Source organism: Sitophilus oryzae, unplaced genomic scaffold (assembly GCF_002938485.1).
Source record: "Sitophilus oryzae breed Bouriz unplaced genomic scaffold, Soryzae_2.0 scaffold_1576_pilon_pilon, whole genome shotgun sequence".
Taxonomy (NCBI): domain Eukaryota; kingdom Metazoa; phylum Arthropoda; class Insecta; order Coleoptera; family Curculionidae; genus Sitophilus; species Sitophilus oryzae.
The window spans coordinates 3768745-3793143 of NW_022146254.1; the positions used below are offsets into that span (position 1 = coordinate 3768745).

The following is a 24399-nucleotide window of genomic DNA, read 5'->3' on the forward strand; positions in this document are numbered from 1 at the left end:
ATAACATTCATCTTATTTCGTTGTATGTCTTTTTTCAGAAATTGAATAAAATAATTGTTTACAATATTTGAAAACCTAAAAATACAAATGATGTATGACTGCCGTATTTACATTTTTGAGGAAAAGTATTTTGTTATTGTAAAATTCAAGAACTTGTCAATTTCTAAACCATCATATTGCATTAGGTACACTATACAGGGTGCTCTAGCTAACATTTTTCTTTTTTGTTTCATTAAAATATACATAAATAAACGTAACAATCCGTAATGGAATGGTTTTAGCCACAACACTCTGTATTCGAAAAATTAAAACTAGTTATTACAATTTAAAGGTACTTATATTTTTTTATTAAATACAGCATCGTTTTGTCTTATGGGCGGCATTTTATACACAGGGTCATTTACATTTTGTCGATATATATATATACAAGAAAATAAGTTAAATAGGTAAAAGGGATTCGCCTAAATCTAAAGATATGTTTACAAAATATTTACAACGTTTTTTATAGAATATAATGTAAAGAATTATCACAAAAAGAATTGTAGAAAAATATAAATAGTACGGAAGTTTCTAGCTAAAAAGATATTAAATTTATTTATTCACAGTGAGGCTTAATTTAAAAAAATGTTTTTGGTGTGAAGAAAGCTGGTAAATATGTGCTCAAGTTAATTGTTTAATTTCAACAGATAATACGGTGTCCCAAATTGTTTGTATGAAATTTGTGAAAATATGTTGGAATATTATTGTAACACCACGAATTTCAAATAAATTAAATAATTCACTTTTGTAAAAATAATATTGCACGAGAGTATTTAACTGGACCTAACAATTTTGTAAGAAAAATAAAATTTTTAAAATTTTATACAATAATATTTATATAGTAACCTCTACCCGTATAAGAAAGGATATTTAACAGTAAATAATTATAATATAAACATATTAAAACCAAATATATTAGTGCTATACAGTATGCGATGCGTGTTAAGTAGAAAAAAGGAACAAAAATTTATATCGTATAATTTAAGTATTAACGTTTCATAGTTTTTACAGTCAGTTAAATAGGCCCATATTGCAGGAATGGTGTTGATAACATATGGCAAGTGATTTTCATAATACTTTTTAATTTCTAGACAAAATTTACTAGACAATTTACTATATTTTGGCTGCTTATTGTTTAGGTAATTTTTCGGAATTATAAGAAGCTACTTTTTTAATATTTTGATTCAATAATATCAAAATATCATCAATTTCACAATGATAATTTGATACATATAAGCAAAAAGGAAGTTTTAAAATCCTCTATTGTCTTGACTTGTCTCGTATAAGATATGGGTTGCAATTGTGCAATTGCCAGCCCAAAAAATATTTTTTTTTAATTCTCTTAAAACCTATGGTTTAGCGGTTTGATATATCGATTATAATCAATTTTTACTTTATCGAAACATACCTAATATTCCTCTACTAGTTAATACGCCCCTCTTTTTCGAACCATTTAAGTCGAATCTTGTGGCAAGACCAAGAAGAAGGGAGTCTTGGTTTTGCACTTGATCGTCATTATCTGCCATAGTCAACTGGTCTATAAAAATTATAAAAAAAAATTGAGGCATTTTCTAACGTTTGATACAACAACTGATAATGTCGGCGTTGTAATAAAAATGTCTTTGATAATAGCGTGACCTTGATCTTAATTATTATTATAGCATAAAATATATTTAATTATTTTAGCGTGGCAGCACTTGGACATGTGAACATTGAATTTCGATGCCTACTTATTATTACAAAAAAAATTGTTACATAAAATTGGTGGCAGCGGTGGGGTTCAACCCTATAACAGAAAGTTATTTAATTTTTCCCAGAAAAAGAACAAGCTGGGTTTGTTTTCTATACTGTACAAGAATCCGTTACAGTGTAAAAAGAATCAGTTAATACCAACCATAAACTATGAAGGGTGTCGTTTAAATATAAAAGGTCAAAGTCAGTTTAATTGATTTTTCTATTATTTAGATTAAATGTACTAGAAGATGAACAGAAATTGAAATAATGAGGGAAATATACAAAAAGAAGAAAAAAATAATCGGCCTAGGACTCAACAGCTATACGGTTACAAGTTGTTGAGGGCTAGTCCGATTAAATTTTCCTTCTTTAGAAGAAGGTCTTTAGAAGAAGGAAAATTTTCTCTTTTTTCTTCTTACTAGAAGATACAGCACTCCATGAGATTAGCATTACAAATTTTGTCCGTGCAATAAACGTAAATTTTGCCAATAACCATTGATTTTGTTTAGAGTTTTAGAGAGAACTGTTGATTCGCCGCTGGAAAGTTTGTATTTATAAGCCGGTTGACACGATCCAAAGTGTAATTTGGATCAAGTTAACCAGATGCGACAATATAAATATACTTATATGCGCGCGTCTCAATTTTACGCTGTTTGTATGATATCAACTGTTTTATCCAGGTCGAGTTGGTATACTTCGTCGGATCAAAGTATGTTAGGAGCTACCCTACTTTGATGTTAAAAAGCCTTCCAACTCGGCTTAGATAAGACATTCAATATTATAAAACAGCGTACAAGTAAGACGCGTACAGCATTATTATTAGTACAGTTATATTGCAACATTAAAGTGTATATGGTCCAAGTCACTTGGACCGTGTGATCTTGCCTTATGTTAGATTGTTAAATAGAAGTGAGATAGTCAGCCCCTGATATTTTGTAATGATTTTTTGATCAGTTACTAAAAACAGAACTGTTAAATTTTAAGAATTTGTTTTGGAGATTCTTCAGTAACAGCCAATGAATATTAAAGCCACCATAAATCCTGCAACATAGGTCTATTAACGTAAAACGAAAATTAATACAATGCCCGGAACAAAAACCACTAGGATCCATATACACTGCCCGACACTAAAACAGGGTCGGGGCGCGTTCAAGTGTTGTTATTCAGTAGGGAATCTATACTGAAGGGATTCGGTCGTTGTCGGATTTTTTCGTCGGGGAGTTCGTTCGTGCTCGACGTAAGATCGACGCCGTTACTGCTGCTATCTGTGATCGAGGACGCGAACATCGAATTGTCACCGAAATTTTCGGTTTCGGCTCCCGAATCGCCGACCACGTCTATGTCACTATCACTGTCCATAGCGTCGGTGCCTCTCTGGGCCAGGTATTCGCGTTTAAGAGCCACTAGATCCACCGTGATACCTGAAAAAAAAAAGAAAAACAGTTTAGAATGTGATTTCTTTGAAGATAAATATTATTCTTAAAATTAATCGTTTTCGACTAACTTTGATTCATCTCGAACTATATTTACGTCTTAAACATAACATCCCATACTACTGTATCCATTTCAAGAGCATTTTTGTTTATTCCATTTAATGATATTGGCCAAGTAATTTCAAAACTTTTCAGAGAGAGAGACATAAAGTCAACCACGTTGTATTAAGCTTTATTTTTTATAGTTAACCCATATAATAATAAAAATTAAAACAGACTCGTCAATAATAGAACCCCGTCAGTTAGGAGCTGATGGAATAGGCGGGACTTTACTCAATATATGTATATCGATATTCATCAATAATTTCACACAAAACACAATATTTTTTTTTTTGGATTTGTGACTATCTATTATTAATATTTAAGCATAAGAAAAAATATATTTAAAACATGTAGTTAATAAATGTTGGAAGAAAACTATCAAATAAAAAAAGAAACATGCTGTTTTGTATAAAGCAATTTTTACATTAATTGTTTGAGTGAAGTTAGAAAAGCTTTTATCTCTCTGCTTTTTCTGTTTTTTTGGAATGCAGCTTGCCTACGAAGTTTTTTTAATTAAATAATATGATGATTTGGAATCATATCGTGCGATGCTTAAACTATATTGATATCAAAAACTAATATTAGTTCTCCATGTTTAGTTATTGACCAATGACAGTCAACTGAATTGAGGGGGTCAAACGAATATTGAGGGGGTTCATTTCTTGAAAAAATACCCTGGATTTTTTCCAAAAAATGAAAACACCACAAAGGTATTCTCGTAAAGATTATTTATAGAAACGTTTTTTAATCTTTTGAAGCCACCCTTGGGATACACGAAAATATCCATTTTGCGAATTATTTTTTTAAATGGCCTCTCTCGCTTTTTAATCTCCAACGATACATGTTTTCTTTTCAACATTATTTTTCATTGAATGTTCCGATTAACTTGTCTTCCGATTAAAGAGAAGACCTCAAATTCCAAGAGGGTGAAAACGCCCCTCAAATCTATACCAGTATATAAAATCTTTATCCAGTTTGTATGTTAATGGAAATTCATGCTTGGCTTTATCATCACCATTACAAATGATTAATTCGACGCGAACGAAGACGCGGATACCGGCTAGTAGAATATAAAATCCATAAGTAATTACCTTTTGCTCTGAGTTTTCTTGCTTGTCGTTCTAAAGCTTTCTGCAACTTTTTCCGACGTCTCGCTCTTTCTCTCGCCCTCAATTCTGCCGGAGGAATGGGTTCGCCAGAGCAGGACTGAGGATGGGCATTGTGGGCAGGCCGACCCGGTCCTTTTTTCGTGTGCTCCTTTTTCCTCCACTTAGCCCTTCTGTTCTGGAACCAAACCTGGAACAATGAAAATCGATTAGCGACTACCTTATTACTGTGACTTAATTCCCCATTAGTAATTGTATTATGTCACTAAATATAGCCTTACTAATATTACAAACGCGAAAGTTTATTTGTATGTATAGATCTTTGATACTCTTTCACGTAAAAACTACTGAATGTATACCTGTACATTGTACCTGGTCATTTTTTTTAGTTTTTAGTTAAAAAATATAATTTCTTGATAATATGGTAACCAGTTTCTTCATAATATGGTTTAGAACCAGAAATTCCCGGTTCTTTTGAGATATCAAAGAACTGGGTATCGAAATTATTAATTCCCGGTTCTTTCGGTACCTTCGGGACTCGGTAACAATAACTAAAAAAGTATTCTTTTATTACGTGAGAAAGTAGTGATACTATTTCTCATTGTTCTTGCTTCTTTTCTCTTTTGAAATTTCTGTAATGTTTATTACCTATTATTGTATTTTAAATATGTCATTTTATTATTTTGTACAATGTGTTGTTCAATGTATTAGTTATCCAATGAAAATCACCTAACCAATATATTACTACAAAACAAACACATTAATGTTAAAATTAAACTTGTAAATTAAAAAAAAAAAGTTTGCAGAAAACCTTTGAAATAGATAATAATATAAAAATATGTATGTCATTATATATTTTTTCCGCATTTCTTCCCATCAGAAGATTTTCAGATACAGAAGAATTTTTACTTACACCAAATGTGAATAAACTCTGTTTTCAAGCAAATTTTTACTCGATGATCAATTTTTTTATTTTATTTTATTGTGAACTCATTCTCCTAAATACATCTCTGTGAAACTATGGCGTAAGGTCACGGGGCGTAGTGGTCACGGGACGCGAGAACAAGGTCATATAAAGTGGCAGAAAAAGAACAAAGGATTTGACAAGGAGTAAAGCTACTATTTTCCTTATACTATGGCGATACTATTGTGCAGTTGCGCATCGCTGAGTGCGTGATAAACTGGGTTTGTCTGGTCTAGTTTGGGTTTGTCTAGAGAAAAATTTTGGGTCTAACCTACTCGATAAAGAAAAAGCTCGAAAAGCTGGAGCTTTTTCTTAAATAAATTGGACTTTCTGTAATGTGCAGAAGCTGGAGAAGCTTGAGGTCTAAGGATTTTCAGTTTTCCTTTGCTGATACTATAGTACTCTCAGGAGCTCATAACCTTAACATAAGAATGTTTTAGAATCCATCTATTTATATACCGCACTTCCGCTTATAATTCTGGCCAAACATTCAACTTTTCATTACAGTACTTAGTCTGCTGGCATATAATACTCTCTGGTAGTTCCATCTTTCAACTCACCAATATATTATTAATCCTTTATATTCAATATAATACAAATATTGATTCTTTATTATAAAATTTGTTCAGTATAACATTCTATTCTATTTTGTTCTGGACGATGACTTCAAATATTTGGTTAACACGATACAATTTGGAATTAGGGGCTATTTAAAAATTTGAAATATCCTGTGGAATATGTTAAGAAAGCAAGGAATTTTAAAATCACTTTATCATCTAGGTGCATCTTTTGTCGATCGTTTATTTTTTGGTTCATCTGAATAGCTTTATTTTTGTTGGAGATATTCGCCAAATCAAACCAAGCCACTAATATTTTTTCGTTAATTTTTACTCCTAAACCATGCCTTTGCTTCTGGTCCCAGTCAAAAGCCATCTGAAATAGTATTTATTATTTAGGTAATGTCACTGTTATTGAAAAATCATATTATTATTATCTGTTGGCTCGAGACAAGTTCATATGCTAGACATCCAGAAACCTTCGTATGAGAACTTTGAATCGAGACGATCGACTTATTGTAGTTGTATCGCTAAGAAACCTCAGTTTGCCAGCTGAAGAAAAAATATTAGCCCACGGCCACACAGAAAGTGTTTTTAACGTTTTGCGTTTTTTGTGTCTCAAGCGCTTTTTGCGATTTTACCGTTTTAAGCGCTTTTTTTGATTTGTGTCCATTAAAAACACGCAAAAGACGCGGCAGGTCTTCAGTTTCTATCAAGATGTCAATTAGTAACGTCGCAAGCTCGTGGATTCCCGGCCCGTCCAACAATCAATCCTGTGAAAAAGAGATAGGCGAGATCGGCGCCGTTAGCGTTGAAGAAACGAAGATAAAAGATGCTGGGATTGAATTGTGGACGGGCCGAGGCATATATTCGGAGACAAACACAATCTACTGCTAGTGCCAGCGGTGTGTGTAAAAATAATAATTATTATTATTTGCCATTTATTTTTTGAATTTTAGTTTATATGTGTATAGTTTTTTTTATGTTGTAGTGTTGTGGTTAGTACTTGTTATAATTATAATATAATATAATACATAATTATAATTATATAATAGAATAGTAAATATTTCTATTTGCTAATGCAATTTTAGGACATGATTTATGAAACATTTTGGAGTGAAACTTCTTTACGCGCGCTGGGAGTAAAAATTCAAAGCCGTGACATACGAGCTCGCATACGAGCCAGCGAGACGCCCCTGACACACGAGCTCGTTGTAACGGAACGTGTTAATGGCTTAGAAATACGTAATGACGCGACGGGTATTTGTGAGCAGTCCACGTGTTTATCAAAAATATTGATATTTTAATACAAATTTTATAAAAGTGAGTCAAATTATTACGTGTAAAAAAACATTTGTTACACGTAAAAAACTATTTTTATTATTTTACACGAATGAAGCTGTTACACGTAAAAAACTATTTTTTACGCGTATAAAATTATTTGTTACTGGTAGAAAACTATTTTTTACGCGTATAAAACTATTTGTTACGTATAAAAATCTATTTGTTACACGTAAAATTTTACGCGTCAAAAACTTATTGTTTCTTCCACAAAAAAAATATTTTTTACGTGTAAAAAACTATTTGTTACACGTAAAAAACTAATTTTTACGCGTCAGAAACTTATTGTTTCTGGTAAAAAAACTTTTTTACTAAAAATAAAAATATTTTTTACGTGTAAAAAACTATTTGTTACACGTAAAAAAATATTTTTTACGCGTCAAAAACTTATTGTTTATGGTAAAAAACATTTTGTTACGCCAAAAAAAATATTCTTTACGTGTAAAAAACTATTTGTTACACGTAAAAATCTAATTTTTACGCGTCAAAAACTTATTGTTTCTAGTAAAAAACTCTTTTACACAAAAAAAATATTTTTTACGTGTAAAAAACTATTTGTTACACGTAAAGAATTATTTTTTACGCGTCAAAAAGTTATTGTTTATTGTAAAAAACCTTTAGTTACGGAAAGAAAATATTCTTTACGTGTAAAAAACTATTTGTTACACGTAAAAATCTAATTTTTACGCGTCAAAAACTTATTGTTTCTAGTAAAAAACTCTTTTACCCAAAAAAAATATTTTTTACGTGTAAAAAAAATTTTTGTTGCACGTAAAAAATTATTTTTTCAAAAACTATTTGTTTCTGTTAAAAAAACCTTTTTTACGCAGAAAAAAACACTTTTTACGCATAAAAATCTGTTTTTTACGCGTAAGAAAATATTCCTTTAATTTATTACTTTTTCAACATTTCAAACTACACTTTTTCAAACATTTCCTTCAAATTTTTGAATTTAATAGAATCTTCCTAGAGAATAATTCCTAGAATCCTCTAAACAGTAGATGTTCTTTATAAAAATATTTTTAGATAATAGCCTAAAATGAAAAAAAAATGCATACTATTTAATTTATTTTTATTGTATTATTAAATATAACGTTCGCCTATGACGGGGATATCATCTTAGAAAACGCTAAAGACGCTACAGAAAACAAACTGATTTGTTTTCATTTGCGTTTTTTGCGAGACACGCCGAACGCTACACGCTTTTGGTGTGGCCACTCCTATATAATCCTGTTATTTTGTTTTAGTCGCTAAAGACGCTTCACGCTAAAAACGCAAAAAACGCTTTCTGTGTAGCCGCGGCCGTGGGCTTTAGTCTTCTTCAAAAGCGAATATCTCTAACAAAAATAAAGCTATTTAGATGACCTAAAAAACAAACTACGCGAGAAAGGATATACCTAAAAGGCAAAACAATTTTTAAATTCCTTGCTGTCTTAATATATTCCTCAGGGTGTTTCAAACTTTTACTAAAATCAATCACCATTTTGTTTTCCCTCGAATAATTGACAGATGGAAACTTTCATTTTTAATTAAGAGACACTGGAAAGTCAAATAATTTAACTAGATATTGCTTAAAAAAATCATCAAAATCGGCCCACTAGAACAAAATATATTAAACTTTAAAATACATCAAAATTTTAAGGTGCTTGTTTTTCGTATTTTAATAAGCTACCTATAAGATTAAGGACAATTGAAAGCTTAAAATTATTCAAAACGCGAGACTAAGCATAATATGCTAATTAAAATGGAGTCAATTGTCTTAACGATCATTTTGTGTAAATGTAAAAATTTATATATTATGTAAATGTAAACTATATTTTCCTTTGTGACGTAATTTCATTTTGTTAATTTGTATAACAAAGTTATTATTATTATTAGATAAAACTAAATTTTGAATATTTTTGGCCATTTTTATACGATTTAAATTACCTACGTTTTGCACAAAATAGCCAGCTATGATGATAATTATTAATATATTTAATATTCAATTATCTGAAGTCATTGTTCTAGTTTATCATATTAATTGGAAAATTAGCAAAACGCAGGATAATTACATATTCTTAAAGATTAAATTAGTACATTATATGTGTGCAACCAATAAATAAAACTAATACAAAGAAAAATGCTGAACGTAATTTATTCTTCCAACAACAATAAATCTTATTAATTAAAAGAAAACTCTATAATTTATTACTACTGGACTCCGTGTAACAAAATCAATAAGCGAGTATTTAATTATTTTCAAGATTTTTATTTGCATTTTGGTTGCCTAATGGTAGTGTGCAAATCGGCGAAGCGAAAAACAATTTTCTGATTTAGCTGACATAAATCTTAATGAATATTCATTCGGGGAATATAAATTTTATTGTCCATTAAGCGAATATTTATACAAATTCAATAACTATAATTTTCTGGCAAAACTATACAGATTTGGTCATCGTAGAAGCTTGGTCTGGATTTTAACGTGTAAGATAGTGATGGCGAGGTAGGGTTGGATATTTAATTTCCACAATTAGTTACTCATCTTACTACGCAGCTGTAATAGATTCTTCCGCTATTACGCTGTACTGTTCGAGTCGCTTTCAGGGGTCGGGTAAAGGTATGTGGCCGAAGGACATATATATTAGCGATGGGATCGAATGAATTAGACTATCGAATGGTTACTGAATGAATGATTTCAACTATCGAATGGTTTTATTCGAATAAAATCATTCATACATTTGTATACTAAAGCATATGTGACAACCTCGCTCTGCGACTAAATGGTTATCGTTGCGCCACGAGCCACAACTATCGAATGCTTTTGATAAATGAAATTTAGTATTCGTTTGATTTTTGTGTGCGTCAGTGCATTATTAGTTCTTCCAAATTTTTATAACTTCGCCTTGTAAATACTATGCTATTTTTGCGTTTATTAAAATATTTAAAATACTAAAATAGTAGTTTTTTATTAATTGACGATTGTGTCCGAAGTGGTCAAAATTTTTCCGAAAATTTGTGTGATTTTCCGTAGCCCGATCTTTCAATTATTTAATTTTATATGGTATATTATGATTAGGTTAGATTGCATTTTTTTAATGGGAAATTTTGAGAAGTAGCAATTTTTAAGAGAGATGAGATGAACTTACAATTAATTTTAAAAATACATATTTGTATTTTAGATGTTTTAATAATATGAATTAGTTGAACTTAATAATCATATTTAAGTAATGTGGTTAAGTAAATGGTTATCTCAAATTTTGGGGTGAGAAAATTAAATTGAAAGTTTTACACGTGCCAATTTAAAAAAAATAAGTTAACAATATTTGTATTTTGTTTATGCTAATTCTCTTACATGTAGTTTTTTGCGAAGAAATATTTTATTTATTTTTTTAAGTAAATGCCAGTAAAAGTAAATATTATTTTTAAATAGTAATATAAAGTAATAAAAAGTAATATAAATACTTTTGATTTCTAATTTTTTATTTATATTTTCCTTCCATTACACTGCATTCTTAGAAAATTAATAAATGTTTATATTTCATGATTTTAAAATTTATTGTTAATATAACAAATTAGTTCTGTAATTATTATTATTTAATAAACCAACGTTGCCACACACACATTTAGAGACTATATTATTTTTAAATAGGATCTAATATAAATACTTTTGACTTCTATTTGTTGTTTATATTTTGTTATACTTAAACAAATAAAAATTATATTATTAAATGATTTTAAATTTTGTTGTTAATAGGTATAACAAATTATTACTGTTATTATTATTTATTAAACCAGTCTTTGCTTAAAAACATTAAAAATCATTTTCCTACATCCAAAATAAAAAGTAATATTGGAGTGTAACAACAGAATATTAATAAAAAAATGCAAAACATATAGACATATACTATCCTTAACTAACTAGTGCTAAAGAATAATATTCTTTGCTAATACCCTTCTAATACCATCTAATACGAATATATGGCAACAGCGCCCTTTATAATGTATTTTCTGTGTAAATAGAATATTAATAAAAAAATGCAGAATATATAGACATACTAACCTTAACCAAAGTTTACAGAATATTCTGTAAACTTTGCCTTAATTAACTAAAGCCAAACAATAATATTCTTTGCTAATATCAACTAACACCAAAATATGGCAACAGCGCCCTTCATAATGTATTTTCTGTGTAAATACTAGCACCTCAATAAAAAAATAATGTGTCCTTATCTATATCTGACACCGCAAAAAATCAAAGATGCCGGCTTCTTTCATAGCATTGCCACCGACCGCTGTCGGGTTTCTCGGAAAGAAACCTACGTCGCCGGACGACAACTAAAATCCAGTTTATATTTTATTAAAATCGATCCTGACGAATAAATGAATTTGATAAATGAATGAATTTTATAAATGAATGGTTTTTGCTGCCGACTTACTAGAATACAATATTTCAAGGCAGATGACGCATCTATTCGATAATTTTTATTCGAATAGTTTTCGACGAATGTTTTCTTACTAGCTAATGAATTATTCGAATGAATTGCAACTATCGAACGTTTCGATAGTATTCATTCGATAGTTCCCACTACTAATATATATTATATTTCAGAAATATGCCTAAGGCTTAGCCCGATCCTGTCGTGTGCCACACTTGCCCACACCCAAAATTCCATACACACTTGCTTTGATTAAGGTTGCAACTACATTTTTGTATTGGTCCGGAAATTCTATAGTAATTTCTTGTGAACATGACGAAGGATTGGCATCATGCTGTATCTGCTGCAGTGATGGTTCTTGTATGGAAGAGCACTGTTGCTTGATTAAAATTTGCAGAGCTTCAGCATTTGCCATAAAATAGCGATCAATTTGTTACAAAACTATATAAATTATATATCACTGTAATCACAAAACTTCAATCTATTTCCGTATTGTAACGGAATTTTAAATTATTTCTTTATTTTAGAGAAAATTTAGTCCAAACATAAGGAATATTTTGTTGATGTTTGACCATCAAAATCTTAAAAATAAAGAAGTCGTCTAAAAATGTGCTACAATACTAATATAGTACAATTCTTTATCTTTAATTTCCTTCTTCATTTGTGTAATAATAACTAGCCAGTTTTACATAAAACGTTAAATGCCGAACGCATATTTTGCTACTTTTTTGGACTAGTGAAATGGACTCTTAAGTCTCGGTCTCAGAACAACGTGGTGTCGTTGGCAAAACTACCAAAAAAACAATCGTAGTTGATAGTTTAGTACCGTAGTTTAGTAAATAAAGTAAAAATTGACAGCTGTTTGAATTTAGTCAAAATCTCATTGTTTAATGGCGTGTAGCCCGTGACAATGCATAGTTTTAGAATGAAGATTTACACCTTAAAATACGGATACAGCACTATTTCTGAACTAAACTGAACAAGCCAATGAATATTTATTTCTGAATGTCTGTAAAGAGTGACTGGCAGATATTCTATACCATGTTCTTAAGCAACTGTCTAGGAGAAATAAGCATTATTAAATAGCTTAGATATATTATCTTCATTTATTATATTATTTCACGTACGAACCGGCAACACCGTATGCCAGTTTTTATCTTATCTCTCTGTCTGTCAACCTGTCATATATATTTATCTCTGTCGTTACATTAAAATACAGACCACGGAAATAAAGTGGCCAGGACTAGTATAAGCTGTGTTAATACCCATGATGTTTTTCTAATTTCATTTTATCCTAAAACATAATTCTAAGTCAATAGTGTAATATACACGGTGAGTCTTAAATAAGTGCAAATATTTTCAGGCATGGTAGGTTACAATAAAAGAAACATATTTTCTCTTTACCATTTTTCAAATAAGTCCAAAATAACCGAGATATTTTACTTGAAAAATTACAAAAAAATGATATTTTGCTTAAATTTTGAGAACAGCTGGATCTTTTGTAAATTTATTCTACTACCTATGTTACCATATTATAAAGATATTATGTTCTTTAACTCTTGAGCGGGCGCGTCCGGAATTTTGTACCGCAATTTTACTAATTTCGTTAAAACAAAATATCCATTGAACGTAGGGCGATTATGCCATTAATTATTCTTATTTATGGATATTTGACACCCTGGGTCGTAGTAGTTGCGTATCCAAACCAAAATTGGTTCAGTAGCAATTCCGTCGTAAACCTGGCAACTACAGAAGTTGCGATACTCCGTGCCGCTACGCGTCCGGTTCTGTAAGTAAAATAGTTATCATATTTAATTATTTTGTTTCATTTGGGTGTAATTTAAACTGTTAATTAATTTTTTGGATTGCGTTTATAATAATCTGTTAAATATATGTTTATAACGTATAGTAATGAAAAAGTAATGGAATGAATGAAAAGAGCCAGTATACAAACCAATATCTACCCAAATATTATCTACTATCTACTACCTCTTCCCAAATATTTCCAAGTTGTCCTCTCTAAATATGCTCCAGAGGTAAATGTACCAGTTTTTGCAATTAATGCAACAAATTTGCTTCCAAAAACAACTACAGTGGTATACTAATCAATTGATTACCGGTGGATATCTACCCATAGAAGAAGGCTAAACATTTAGATGATATTTTTATCTTCTTCCAGTGGTTAAAAATAATTGTTTGGAATATTTACAAGGTTTCGTTTGGTTTATTTTTTAGTAATGAATTGTGGAAATTATATACTTATAAAAATGTGTATGTATAAATAAATGTACGATGGCAATGCCACAAAGATCTCTTGCTAATTTGCATGTGCTAAGGTAACACATTTGTGTAGAGTAATAGTTAAACGAGAGTAAAGATCTCCTGTGGTGTCCAGCACTACATCTTCATTTCTTTCTTTAGTTTCATTTTTATGCTCCAATTCTTTCAGTTCTTCTTCAGTGAATTCAACAATATGTGATTCAAGTAAGTTATTTACATCTTCCTGATGCAAATTGTGTTGAGAAAATTAAAGTACACTATTAGTCAACAATAGGTCTTAAATGTTTATTGCGCACTTTTTCATAGTCATATTTCCTGTGGTGTGATAATGTGGGACAACTCATCTAGCTCCGTACATGTATTTAAATTACAAAAGAAGGCAGTGCGAATCCTCGCGAAAGTGTGCTACCGTGATCACTGTAACTCGTACAGTTCATAGTTCATACCATATAAACTTTTAGTCACGTGATTAAGCTTTTGTACTATTAAACTATGTTCTGTTGTTTCTGTCACACTTATTTTTTATTTGCTTCGTATTGTTCGAATTTATTTAATTGCTAATACCTACATGGATTAATTTGAAAGTAGATATTCGCTTGTTTCCTTTAATACTCGGCATGACCTACCAAGAGGAAAGTCGATATCATGAAAATTAATATATAGTGTTATATATTTTTGAGAAGCCCAGGCCAAACCGAATCAGGAAATTTAAAAATATACAGGGCGTTGTATTTAAAAAAAAAACATAAGTATAGTTAATATCTAAAAAAAATATTTGTTTCGAAAAAAGTCCACTATATTCCACACAGAAAAGTGCCTTTAGAATGTTTAATTCATTATTGCGTAGTTGTTGAAATAAACAAACTATCGAACATCTTCAAAATGTACAAAATTTGAGAATCCCCCTGTAGCTTCGAAACCGATCAAGATAGCCACGATCCGTTTGCGCCATTGTGTTTTTTTCAAAAAAAGAACCCGAGACTGCAGTATCAAAATTTGAATATTTCTCACGGTTTCCTAGATACCCTATAGAAACAACCAAAATGGTACACCCTGTACAAGTAGGAGTCATATGGACATCAAAATCAAATTTCTCATGTCAAAAACGTCCCAAACACTAATTTTCATCAAAATATTGACGTTACTTCAGAAATTATTTGGAAAAAATCGAAATATAAATGAAACGCCTTTTTTAAATCAGCAATTTTTTTTAAATTTTTTCTGATGTCAATATTTACGTTGCCGTTTCTCTTCATATGTTACAACTCGACGACTCTTAACTCTCCATATAACAACTCTATAATAGGAATAACTGAGCTTCATAAATCCAACATTTTATTTTTCTTAACGAAATCGATTTAAAATCAGTTCGAAAAATCAGGAAGGGACAACTCCCCAAGCTTATCACGGAGTTTTTCTATCCTCTTCCTCGATTCCCTTATGTTCTCTCGCCAGTCCATCAATTTAAAAACAATAGACATATCGAAAGGGGACCCCGCTCAATATTGGAAAGTTAGCGTGTATCAAAAGCCGATCTGTGGTCTAACCAATCGATCCTCGGGGATGGCAGGGGGCCACTTTGTTCGGTATCCCCATTTTTGCGAACCGCTTTAACCTATCTCTCGCCCCTTTTGGCCTCCCTCGGTCCCGAGCAAAAGGCTCTGTTCCTGTTCTTGTCAGAATCAGTACAGAGGCGTCTCATTTTTTTAGTGTCTTGACTTGTTTACCTATTGCTTTATTAGCGGCAGAAAATGAAGAATATAAGGAACTCTTTACAAGTTTTAAAACTAGAGAATTACGAACTGCTAATGAAGAGAGCTTGGAGAACTTTGAAGACTCCATTCGCAACCAATGCAATGGAATAGAAATCCTGCAACTGTCTAAGACACTCGAAGAAGTTTATTAGAACTTACGACCGAGAAAAATAAAAGATTTTCTTGGATTTAAGACTCTGTCTCCTCAGTTAGATTAAATGAACACCTCAGTAGATTGAAGTTAAGAAACACCGGCGAATGCAGACCCAAGTAGCATTTTTAGACACAAAATCGAAACAAAATTTGTGCTAAGAAACATTGCGAAACAGTTTCGTCATATTTTTCATACATATGTTTCGAAACATAAATCGCCTTTTGTTTCGAAACATTTTACCAAAATATGGTTCCGCTGCGTAAGCTAATAATAAAGATTTTAGTATCAAAAACTTTTCGAAACTTTTAAAAAACAGATGTGGCTCACATTTACAGATTTCGTACCCGTTTGGGCCTGAAAAGTTTCCATAATTTATTTGATATTCTGTCAAATATTAGAACATAACCTTCCTTTATTGTTTGGATTTTGTTCTGCAGTTTTTGCATTTAAGCATTCTTCAAGTTATTATATTAAATACTATAATTAAAAAAAACAGAAGGAAGGACATATGGTAAGTACAAATACAGATCTTATGCGATTTTATAATTATTTATTATACGCATTACAGAGATGATTTGTTTTAGGAATAAATGTAATAAAGCCACTACCGATACCCAACAGGAGACCGAAGAAAAATGTTACCAGCAAAAGATTTTCTCTCTTTTTTCCACAATGAAATACATGTTTTTATGTTTTAATTATTGTGTTATAATAAGTAAATAAAAATGTTTTAATTATTTTGACCAGAAGTTTTGATTGGCATTGTTGACAGGTGACAGGTGACTAATTCAAAATTTCTACACAGACAGCGCTAAATCGAAACATTTTGGAAAAAATATTTCCATTTATTGTCGATTCATTTTCAAAATACGAGTTTCTCTCTTTTTAGATACAAATATGATATAATGTAGATGATTTGTGTCCCACTCCATTTCAATTTTATAAAACAATGAATTAAAATTCCGCCATGTTGGCTAGTGATAGCGTTTTTAACTAAAAATGTATGTTTTTATCGGTTGTTGAGCTATTAAACTCATAAGAACGCGTTTTACTTCCATTGATTTATATATTTTTGTTTTCAAAACAATGAAATAGAAATAAAAATCTATATTTCAAGCAAAAATATTTTGTAGCAACAAATAATGATATATAGAAAGGGCATTATTTATATAAATATGAAAGTACATTATTAAATTAAACGATGGATTTGTTTTTGCCAGAAATTTTTTGTGCGAAAAAAACTAAAAACAAAGATTTTAAGACAAAAAAAATATAGCGAAGGTCGACGTTGTTGGTGGTTGTTTTCATTTTGAAATCCACACACAGACATAGACTATTTTAGTTTAGTATTTTGTTTCTTCACATTTGGAAAAAGTGGCTGCTGAAAACGGGAACATCTTGGACACAAATCGCAGAAAATGTTTCGAAACATTTCCTCTAAACGTTTTGATTCCGCATCAAAACATTTCAGGAAACGGAGGTTGCACACAATAGAAACACATGTGATAAAGCCATATAAAATATATAGGTTTCGAAAATGTTTCACAATTATTAGAAAAATTACCTAAAATGTGTCCAAAAATGCGAAGATAGAGAACTACCTTCCGTAAAACCGTTTCAGATACTGGCTTTTATGAAAGCCCTGGAACTGTATGATGTTTTAACTCAAGAAAGAGAGACACAATAGATCTACAAGTTCGCAATGAACGTCTAAATACAGAATAAATCTGCAGAGTATGTGTAGATGAGAAAGAAACTACAATATCAACTTTTGTTCCAAAGCAAAATTTGTTGTAAAGCAAAACTTTTTAATTCAAGGTTGTACTTTTTTGTATTTTTACAACTTAAAGTAGGAATGGGACTTCAAGAGCGTCTTGCGGCTCTGTTTTACAAAAATCGTTAAATTTTACGTTCAACATCCAACATTTTCTCTACATTTTACCATGCATAACTGGGAATTTTATATAATACCTATACCTAATAGTTAAGAAAGATGTGAAATTAAACTTTACCTTAAATTACAGAAATAACTTAACAAAGGTAACAAGAACGTAACAAACATCGCACAAGTACTTCTTAAAACCTATTCAGACTGATTTTTCTATTTATTTTTGCAAGGTAAACTTGAGTGGAATTTACTTGATCCTCAACATTTTAGTTGTTGCGTCACAAGCATATTTGCCAATATTTACTCACGGATAAAGGCTGTAGTTCCACTCAAATGCTCTAACCAAATTGGATTGTTTCGGGTGGAAAAAAACAAAGAATCACAAAAAAAATTGAAGCCAAAGCAATCAAACCTGCATTTGTACTACTAATTTTTTGTCGAAAAAAAATTATTATCGTTAATGGAATATTAATAAATTTTCCTTTCATTAATATGTTTTTTGTAAATAAATTCATTTTGGCAACTAAATAATACACGCCACTGCTCGGGATCGACCAAAACCCGTTTATATCCGCATGTTTTTCCCGGATTCGGTTTTTCAATGTCGGTTTTTATTCCAGATTTATACAAATTGGGCCTTAAGGAAAGGGAGGGTAGCCCGTTTTTTCCGTTCATTTGAATTTGATTGGCGTCAAGACGTCATCATCTCGTGTCTTTTATTAGGAAAAAGGAAAACGAAGATGACATGGAGTTAATCTAACACGGCCGAAAAAATATATGTAATTTCATCCTTCGTGCTTCTTTTCCTTACCACAGATATGTTTTCTTTTTTTTATAATATTCTCGAGTTTTTTAGGACGTTTTCAGTATGTCAGTATTTTGTTCGGTATAAAAGAAAATAAAAAATTCAAAATTGAAGGAAAAATGGGTTCACGAATCACTTCATGTGTTATGTATGTGTAAACAATTTTAGGGGTATGGATTATTACAATTAGTATAAATTAAATTAATAGTATTTAAAAACATTAAGTTGATGGTAAAAAGAAGTTGCAATAGTAAAGTCGAATTTATTTAAGAATAAGTATATCTTTAACAGAATGACAAATTAAATATATTTTGCAATATATGGTTGGATCCGTCAAGCAGACACATGAAAAAAATACTACAACAGTTCAACTAGGGAAGGAGTTCAACCAAAGGGGTGCCAAGTTAATAAAGGGCTTAAACAAGAATGTTGTCTCTCACCATTACTTTTTTAAATTTATCTTATACAAGCATTAAAATCATGGAAGTGGATGTGCCAAAAGATGGGGACACGACCAACTGACGATTCCATCTATAAATACGATACCCATACGAACAATTATTGCCGGCTCAGCATTATGAACATCTACAATATATGTCAAAAAAATTCATCGAAGAATACAAAAATTGAGGTCTTGAAGTTAACCTAACTAAAACAGAACATGTGTGTTGGTGGTACACAAGAAGATCTAATACTCGAAGAACAACATAAATTAATAAAGCAATGTAATAAATATAAATACCTAGATATAACTATCATACAGGACGGTACAACGGAGCAAGAAATCCAAGAAAAAAATATTCAAGGACCAAGAGCTATTAGTAGGAGTGAAGTATAGGAATTTAAGCAAAAAAGAGAAAAGATGCTGGAAGCAACAGAAATGGACTTCTGGAGATGATCAGCCGGGAAATCAAAGATGGAAAAAATTACAAACGAAAAGATCAGAGAAATGATAGGCGTCAAACATTCTATAGTGGAAGATACAAAAGTAAATCAACTTAAATTGTACGGGCACGTCCAAAGAATGACCAACAGTAAACTGCCAAAACAAATTCTGAATTGGACTCCCACAGGTGCCTGGTAGGCACAAAAAAGAAAAGCCCAGAAAAAGCTGGAAAGAGGGAATAAATCGAGAAATAGAAAACAGAGAAAACTAGACGAAAGCATCTCGGAATCGGAAGATGTCGTAGAACTTTATAACGCTGGGTTGGTATTCTATACGTCCTACTAAAAATTGTTTCTTATGTATATTACAATTAATATATCTCATACTCCAACTCAACAACTGTTAAACCTAATAAAAACCAATCTAATTATTCCGTATCATATAAATTTATACCGTTAGTTTTTACACTTTTTCTCTAAAAATGAGTTTTAAATGAGCGATTGCGAGATCTCTCCATTTCACATTTGTCAGTATATTAGTATTATTAATACGCCGATTTTTTAGGCCCCTTAAAGCTTGCCCGCTATGTAATTATTTTCGTATTACGCCTGGTATAATATCATTTCGGTCTTGACGCGACCACTAGGCTTTAATTCCTTTTAGATACACAACGGGACAATATTTTCACCAATAGGAAAAAATTATTATTGTTATGTTATACATCATATTTTTCTATATTCTTTGATGGAGCGCAAAAAACAATAATTGACGATACCATTATCATCATCATTTCCAGCTTATTCAACCATTTCCAATTATGGTGTAGCCTCCCTCATATATTTTGATACTCTCTTTGTAGTTGGACCCATTGTTGTCTATTGTTGGTTATGCTGGCCCAAGTAATCCCTGCTAATTTCCTAATATCATGGTACTATCTCAAGTTTGGCTTTCCTCTAGGTCTCTTGATTCCTCGTGGGTACCATGCTGTAATTTTTGTGGTCCATCTGTCGTGTGTCCTTCTTGCCAGGTGTTTTGCCCATGGCACCTCAGGGATTTGATTCTGTGGATGACATCTATTACCTGGGTCTTTTGTCGTATCCATTCTATTCTTTTACGGTCTCTCTTGGTTATTACCAGCATATTTCGTTCCATTGAGCATTGTGCGACGTGCAGTTTCCTTATATTGTCCGTTTTAAGTGTCCAGATTGCTCATGCATAGGTTATGTCTGGTAGTACACATTGGTCGAATGTTCTCTTGTTCAGATAAAGTGGCATTCTAAATTTGCCCCAAATAAGAATTTGGGGCAACTAATTGACGATATAAATTTATAAAATTAAGTTTTTTGCGATTTCTTTCTTTCTTTAGGGTTTCATTTGCATTAAATTACATAAAATAATGTATTTAAATATTTTTAATTTAGAAAGTGTCTCTAATAAAAATATTTAAAAAAAGTGCAAGTCTTGTAAGATTATTGCAACAAGATCATGATCAAGACTGGATACTGCAAGACTACCTATTAGATTGCAAGACCAAGTCCAAGAGAATGGGTATTGGTATAAGTAGTATTTGTTTATTCACTAATACTTAGAGAAGAATATTTCCAATATATTTTGCAATTACTTTTCTACGTGCTTTACCCTTCAAGAACAGAAGTAAACATTTTAGAGTATCAAGAGCAAATTAACATAAATATTTATAAATTTATTTTTGTTTTATTATTATTACAAAAATAAATAGTAGGCGGGTAAAACCCGATGAGGCTATTGAATCGTGTAATCACACATTTATCTATCACAGTTAAAAACAATAAATAAATATTGCACTATCTACATTCAATTCACAAAATTATAAATTTAAATTAAAATTAAGAGTGTCCAATCACATTATAGTGAATGAAAAAATTGTTCCATCTCTTCATTTCCATATCAGGGCTATTCTTAAATATATTGACATTTGTAGCAATAACTGAATCATACTGGAGCCTGTTCCAGCTATACACTACTCTATTTGTAATAAAGTTCCGCCTTACAGCGTTTATTACAGTGTTCTTTGTCCAATTTTCTGTTATGTCCTCTAAGGTTGTACGTTTCACTGATATGGAAGATGTTCATGACGCATCAATATTAAACACTTGTGGTCTTGAAAGCCTCGATGAGATCTCCGCGCATTCTTCGTTCACTAAGAGTTGTTAGACAAAGGCTTTACAGTCTATCCTCGTATGGCAAATTCCAAAGGATCCAAAGGAATCTTAGTAACCCTCCTCTTAACTAACGCTGCCATTTTAATGTAATTTCCATAATAGGGGCTCTATATGCATTGGGCATAGTCCTAGAAGATAACTATGGAGAAAATGAGAGTTAAAGTTTTTTAATGTTACTTAATTAAAATAAAACAAGCTGGAGAGAAAACTTGCCACAATGCGTTATTATAATTTAAATTGTATAATTGCAAACTAAAGTAAGTTAAAATACAACTGTGGTCATTTTTAAGAATGTTTGTTTATACTTTTTTGGACTTTGGAACCATTTTATCTAAGAAAATATTTGAAATTTTAGATATAAATTGGTTCATCGGTATATTCCTCTTCGTCATTAAGGGTTGTGACAGGTTGTAAGTGTTTTCTTCGATTTTTACAAACATTATGGTATATAGGCGAGATAAAGGGAAGAAGATCTTTCATGCGTTGCCTTTTAGAGTGTGTTACGTTACGTGTATATGAAATGATAAGATTTTTCTTCCTCGTGTAGTTTTATTCAGATCAGAAACATGCCAGATATCTAAAAATTTGTAAGAAAAACAGTCTAACTTATTGATGTAGTAATAGTGAAAGTAATGATAAATCAAATTATACTTTCAAAATCGATAGAAGCAGATCTTTCACATGGCTGATAATCTGATTCAATTTTTTTAGCTCTAAACCTTGTGCACGTGTGTTAAAATTTATGGACTTGATCCAGTTCACTTCTGAAAGGAACCAACAGAATATTCAGAAACCAAACAGAAACAGGCTATAGCTGCTTAATGCATGAAGTGTGACTTGAAATTGGACTTGATCCATTTTAATTCTGATCACTCCATATCATTGTGTTAACAAAGGTGTTAACTTGTTTAATTTATTACAAATTAAATGGACAAAACATTAAGCTGAGAAACAGAGTTGTGGATATTGGAGTTGTAGATATTTTAAATAAGAGCAAGATTGTAATTCCATTATATTACTAAGATGATATTTGATATAATTGTTATTATTTAGTTCATTTTATAATTACAAATCTATACTAATATATAAAATCCTTAAGTGACTGACTCACTGATTAATCAAGATCCTGCTCAAACCACTCAACGTAAGAAGCTCAATTTTGGCATACAGGTTGATTCTAGGGTGTAGAGATTCGATAAGTCAAGATAAGAAGTCAAGTTTCCGAAAAAACGCTTAAACACGTATATTTTATTTTGTTTTTTTTACATATTTTAAGATTTTTTAAAAATGTTTACAGGGTGTTTCGAAAAATCTGGTCATTGATTAATCACGATCCTGCTTAAAGCGCTTGACGTAAAAAGCTGATTTTTGGAAAACGGATTGACTTTAGGGTGTAGAGGTTCGATAAGAAGGTATTTTTCAAAACTCGAATTCTAAGGGGAGGAAACCACCCCTTAAATATTAGAATATTTTTTATTTAAAAACCGGTGAGTTTTTCGGAAAAAACTCTTAAACTCGTATATTTTATTTTGTTGTTTTACATATTTTAAGATTTTCTAAAAATTTATACAGGGTGTTTCATAAAATATGACCATTGAGTAATCACGATTCTGTTTAAACTGCTTGACGTTTAAAGCAGATTATTGGCAAACGGATTGACTGTGGGGTGTACAGGTTCGATAATGTTTCGCGAATCTCAAATTCCAAGAGGGTGAAAACGCCCCTCAAATATTACAATATTTGTTATTTAAAAAACGGTTAGACTTTCGGGAAAACGCTTGGACAGGCATAATTTATTTTGCTTTTTTACATATTTCGAATTTTTTTAAAAAATCATACAGGGTGTTCCAAAAAGTTAGGTAATTGCTTAATCACGATTCTGTTTAAACTGCTTGACGTAAAAAGCTTATTTTTGGCAACTGGATTTTTCGAAAGTCAACTATCAAGTATATCAACCTAACTCCTCAAATATTACCAAGTTATATAATAATATCGCCATATTGTTTTTTTCCATGCTGACATAAATGTGAGAAAATTATTATAATATTTATCCAGTTTGTATGTTAATGGAAATTCTTTCTTTGCTTTATCATCACCATTACAAATGATTAATTCGACGCGAACGAAGTCGCGGGTACACGCTAGTATAATATAAAATATTCATAAAAGGTATGATAAAATTATTATTTTATACGTTTGTCTGGCAGTTTTTTGTGCTCCAACCCACTGTTCGCTCTTTTAAAATAACTTCATTACGCTAGGCCTAAGAGGGTCGTTAGCTCACCCGATCCCGGCTCAGATTTCGACTCTAAAAACACACGAAATTGCGCCTAACAGTTTTTTAATAACCGCTATTATGGCTGCGGCTTTTTCAAATAAAATTAATTTGCCTTCACGAAAACAACAACTCGATGGTCGCGCCAGTTCCGAACCTATAATTACGGACCTGTTTCTAGCCTAGGTCCCGAAATAAAACCTAGTAATTATCGGTTGTAGAAAAATAGAAAGATAGGGGAAGAATGGGGTTGATAAAGCCTTTTAAGTCAAACTTGATTTAACGGATAACATTATATTTGATATGTGAAGTTTTTATGTTGCATAATTTTTTTAAGGTACATTTCTATTAGTTCTTTCACTAGTCGTTTTTAATAGATTCGTGTTTCTAGCTTAGATTCAGAAATAAAATTGGTCATTATTAGCTGTAATTTAAAGAATTCATGCCTAGCGTTTAATCTGC

At 31.1% G+C, this 24399-nt stretch overlaps 1 protein-coding gene across 1 annotated transcript in view; it reads right to left on the reverse strand.

Annotated features, from left to right (window-relative positions):
• Window positions 1–227: 227 nt before the first annotated feature.
• The window catches only part of LOC115879246 (homeobox protein unc-4-like), a 141055-nt gene continuing 116883 nt past the window's right edge, over window positions 228–24399 (reverse strand). The window contains exons 3-4 of the mRNA XM_030895954.1: window positions 4400–4604; window positions 228–3194 (exon numbers count right to left, since the gene is read on the reverse strand). Of these exons, the coding sequence (XP_030751814.1) occupies window positions 2923–3194; window positions 4400–4604 (477 nt within the window). The 3' untranslated portion in view covers window positions 228–2922. The remainder of the gene's footprint in view (window positions 3195–4399; window positions 4605–24399) is intronic.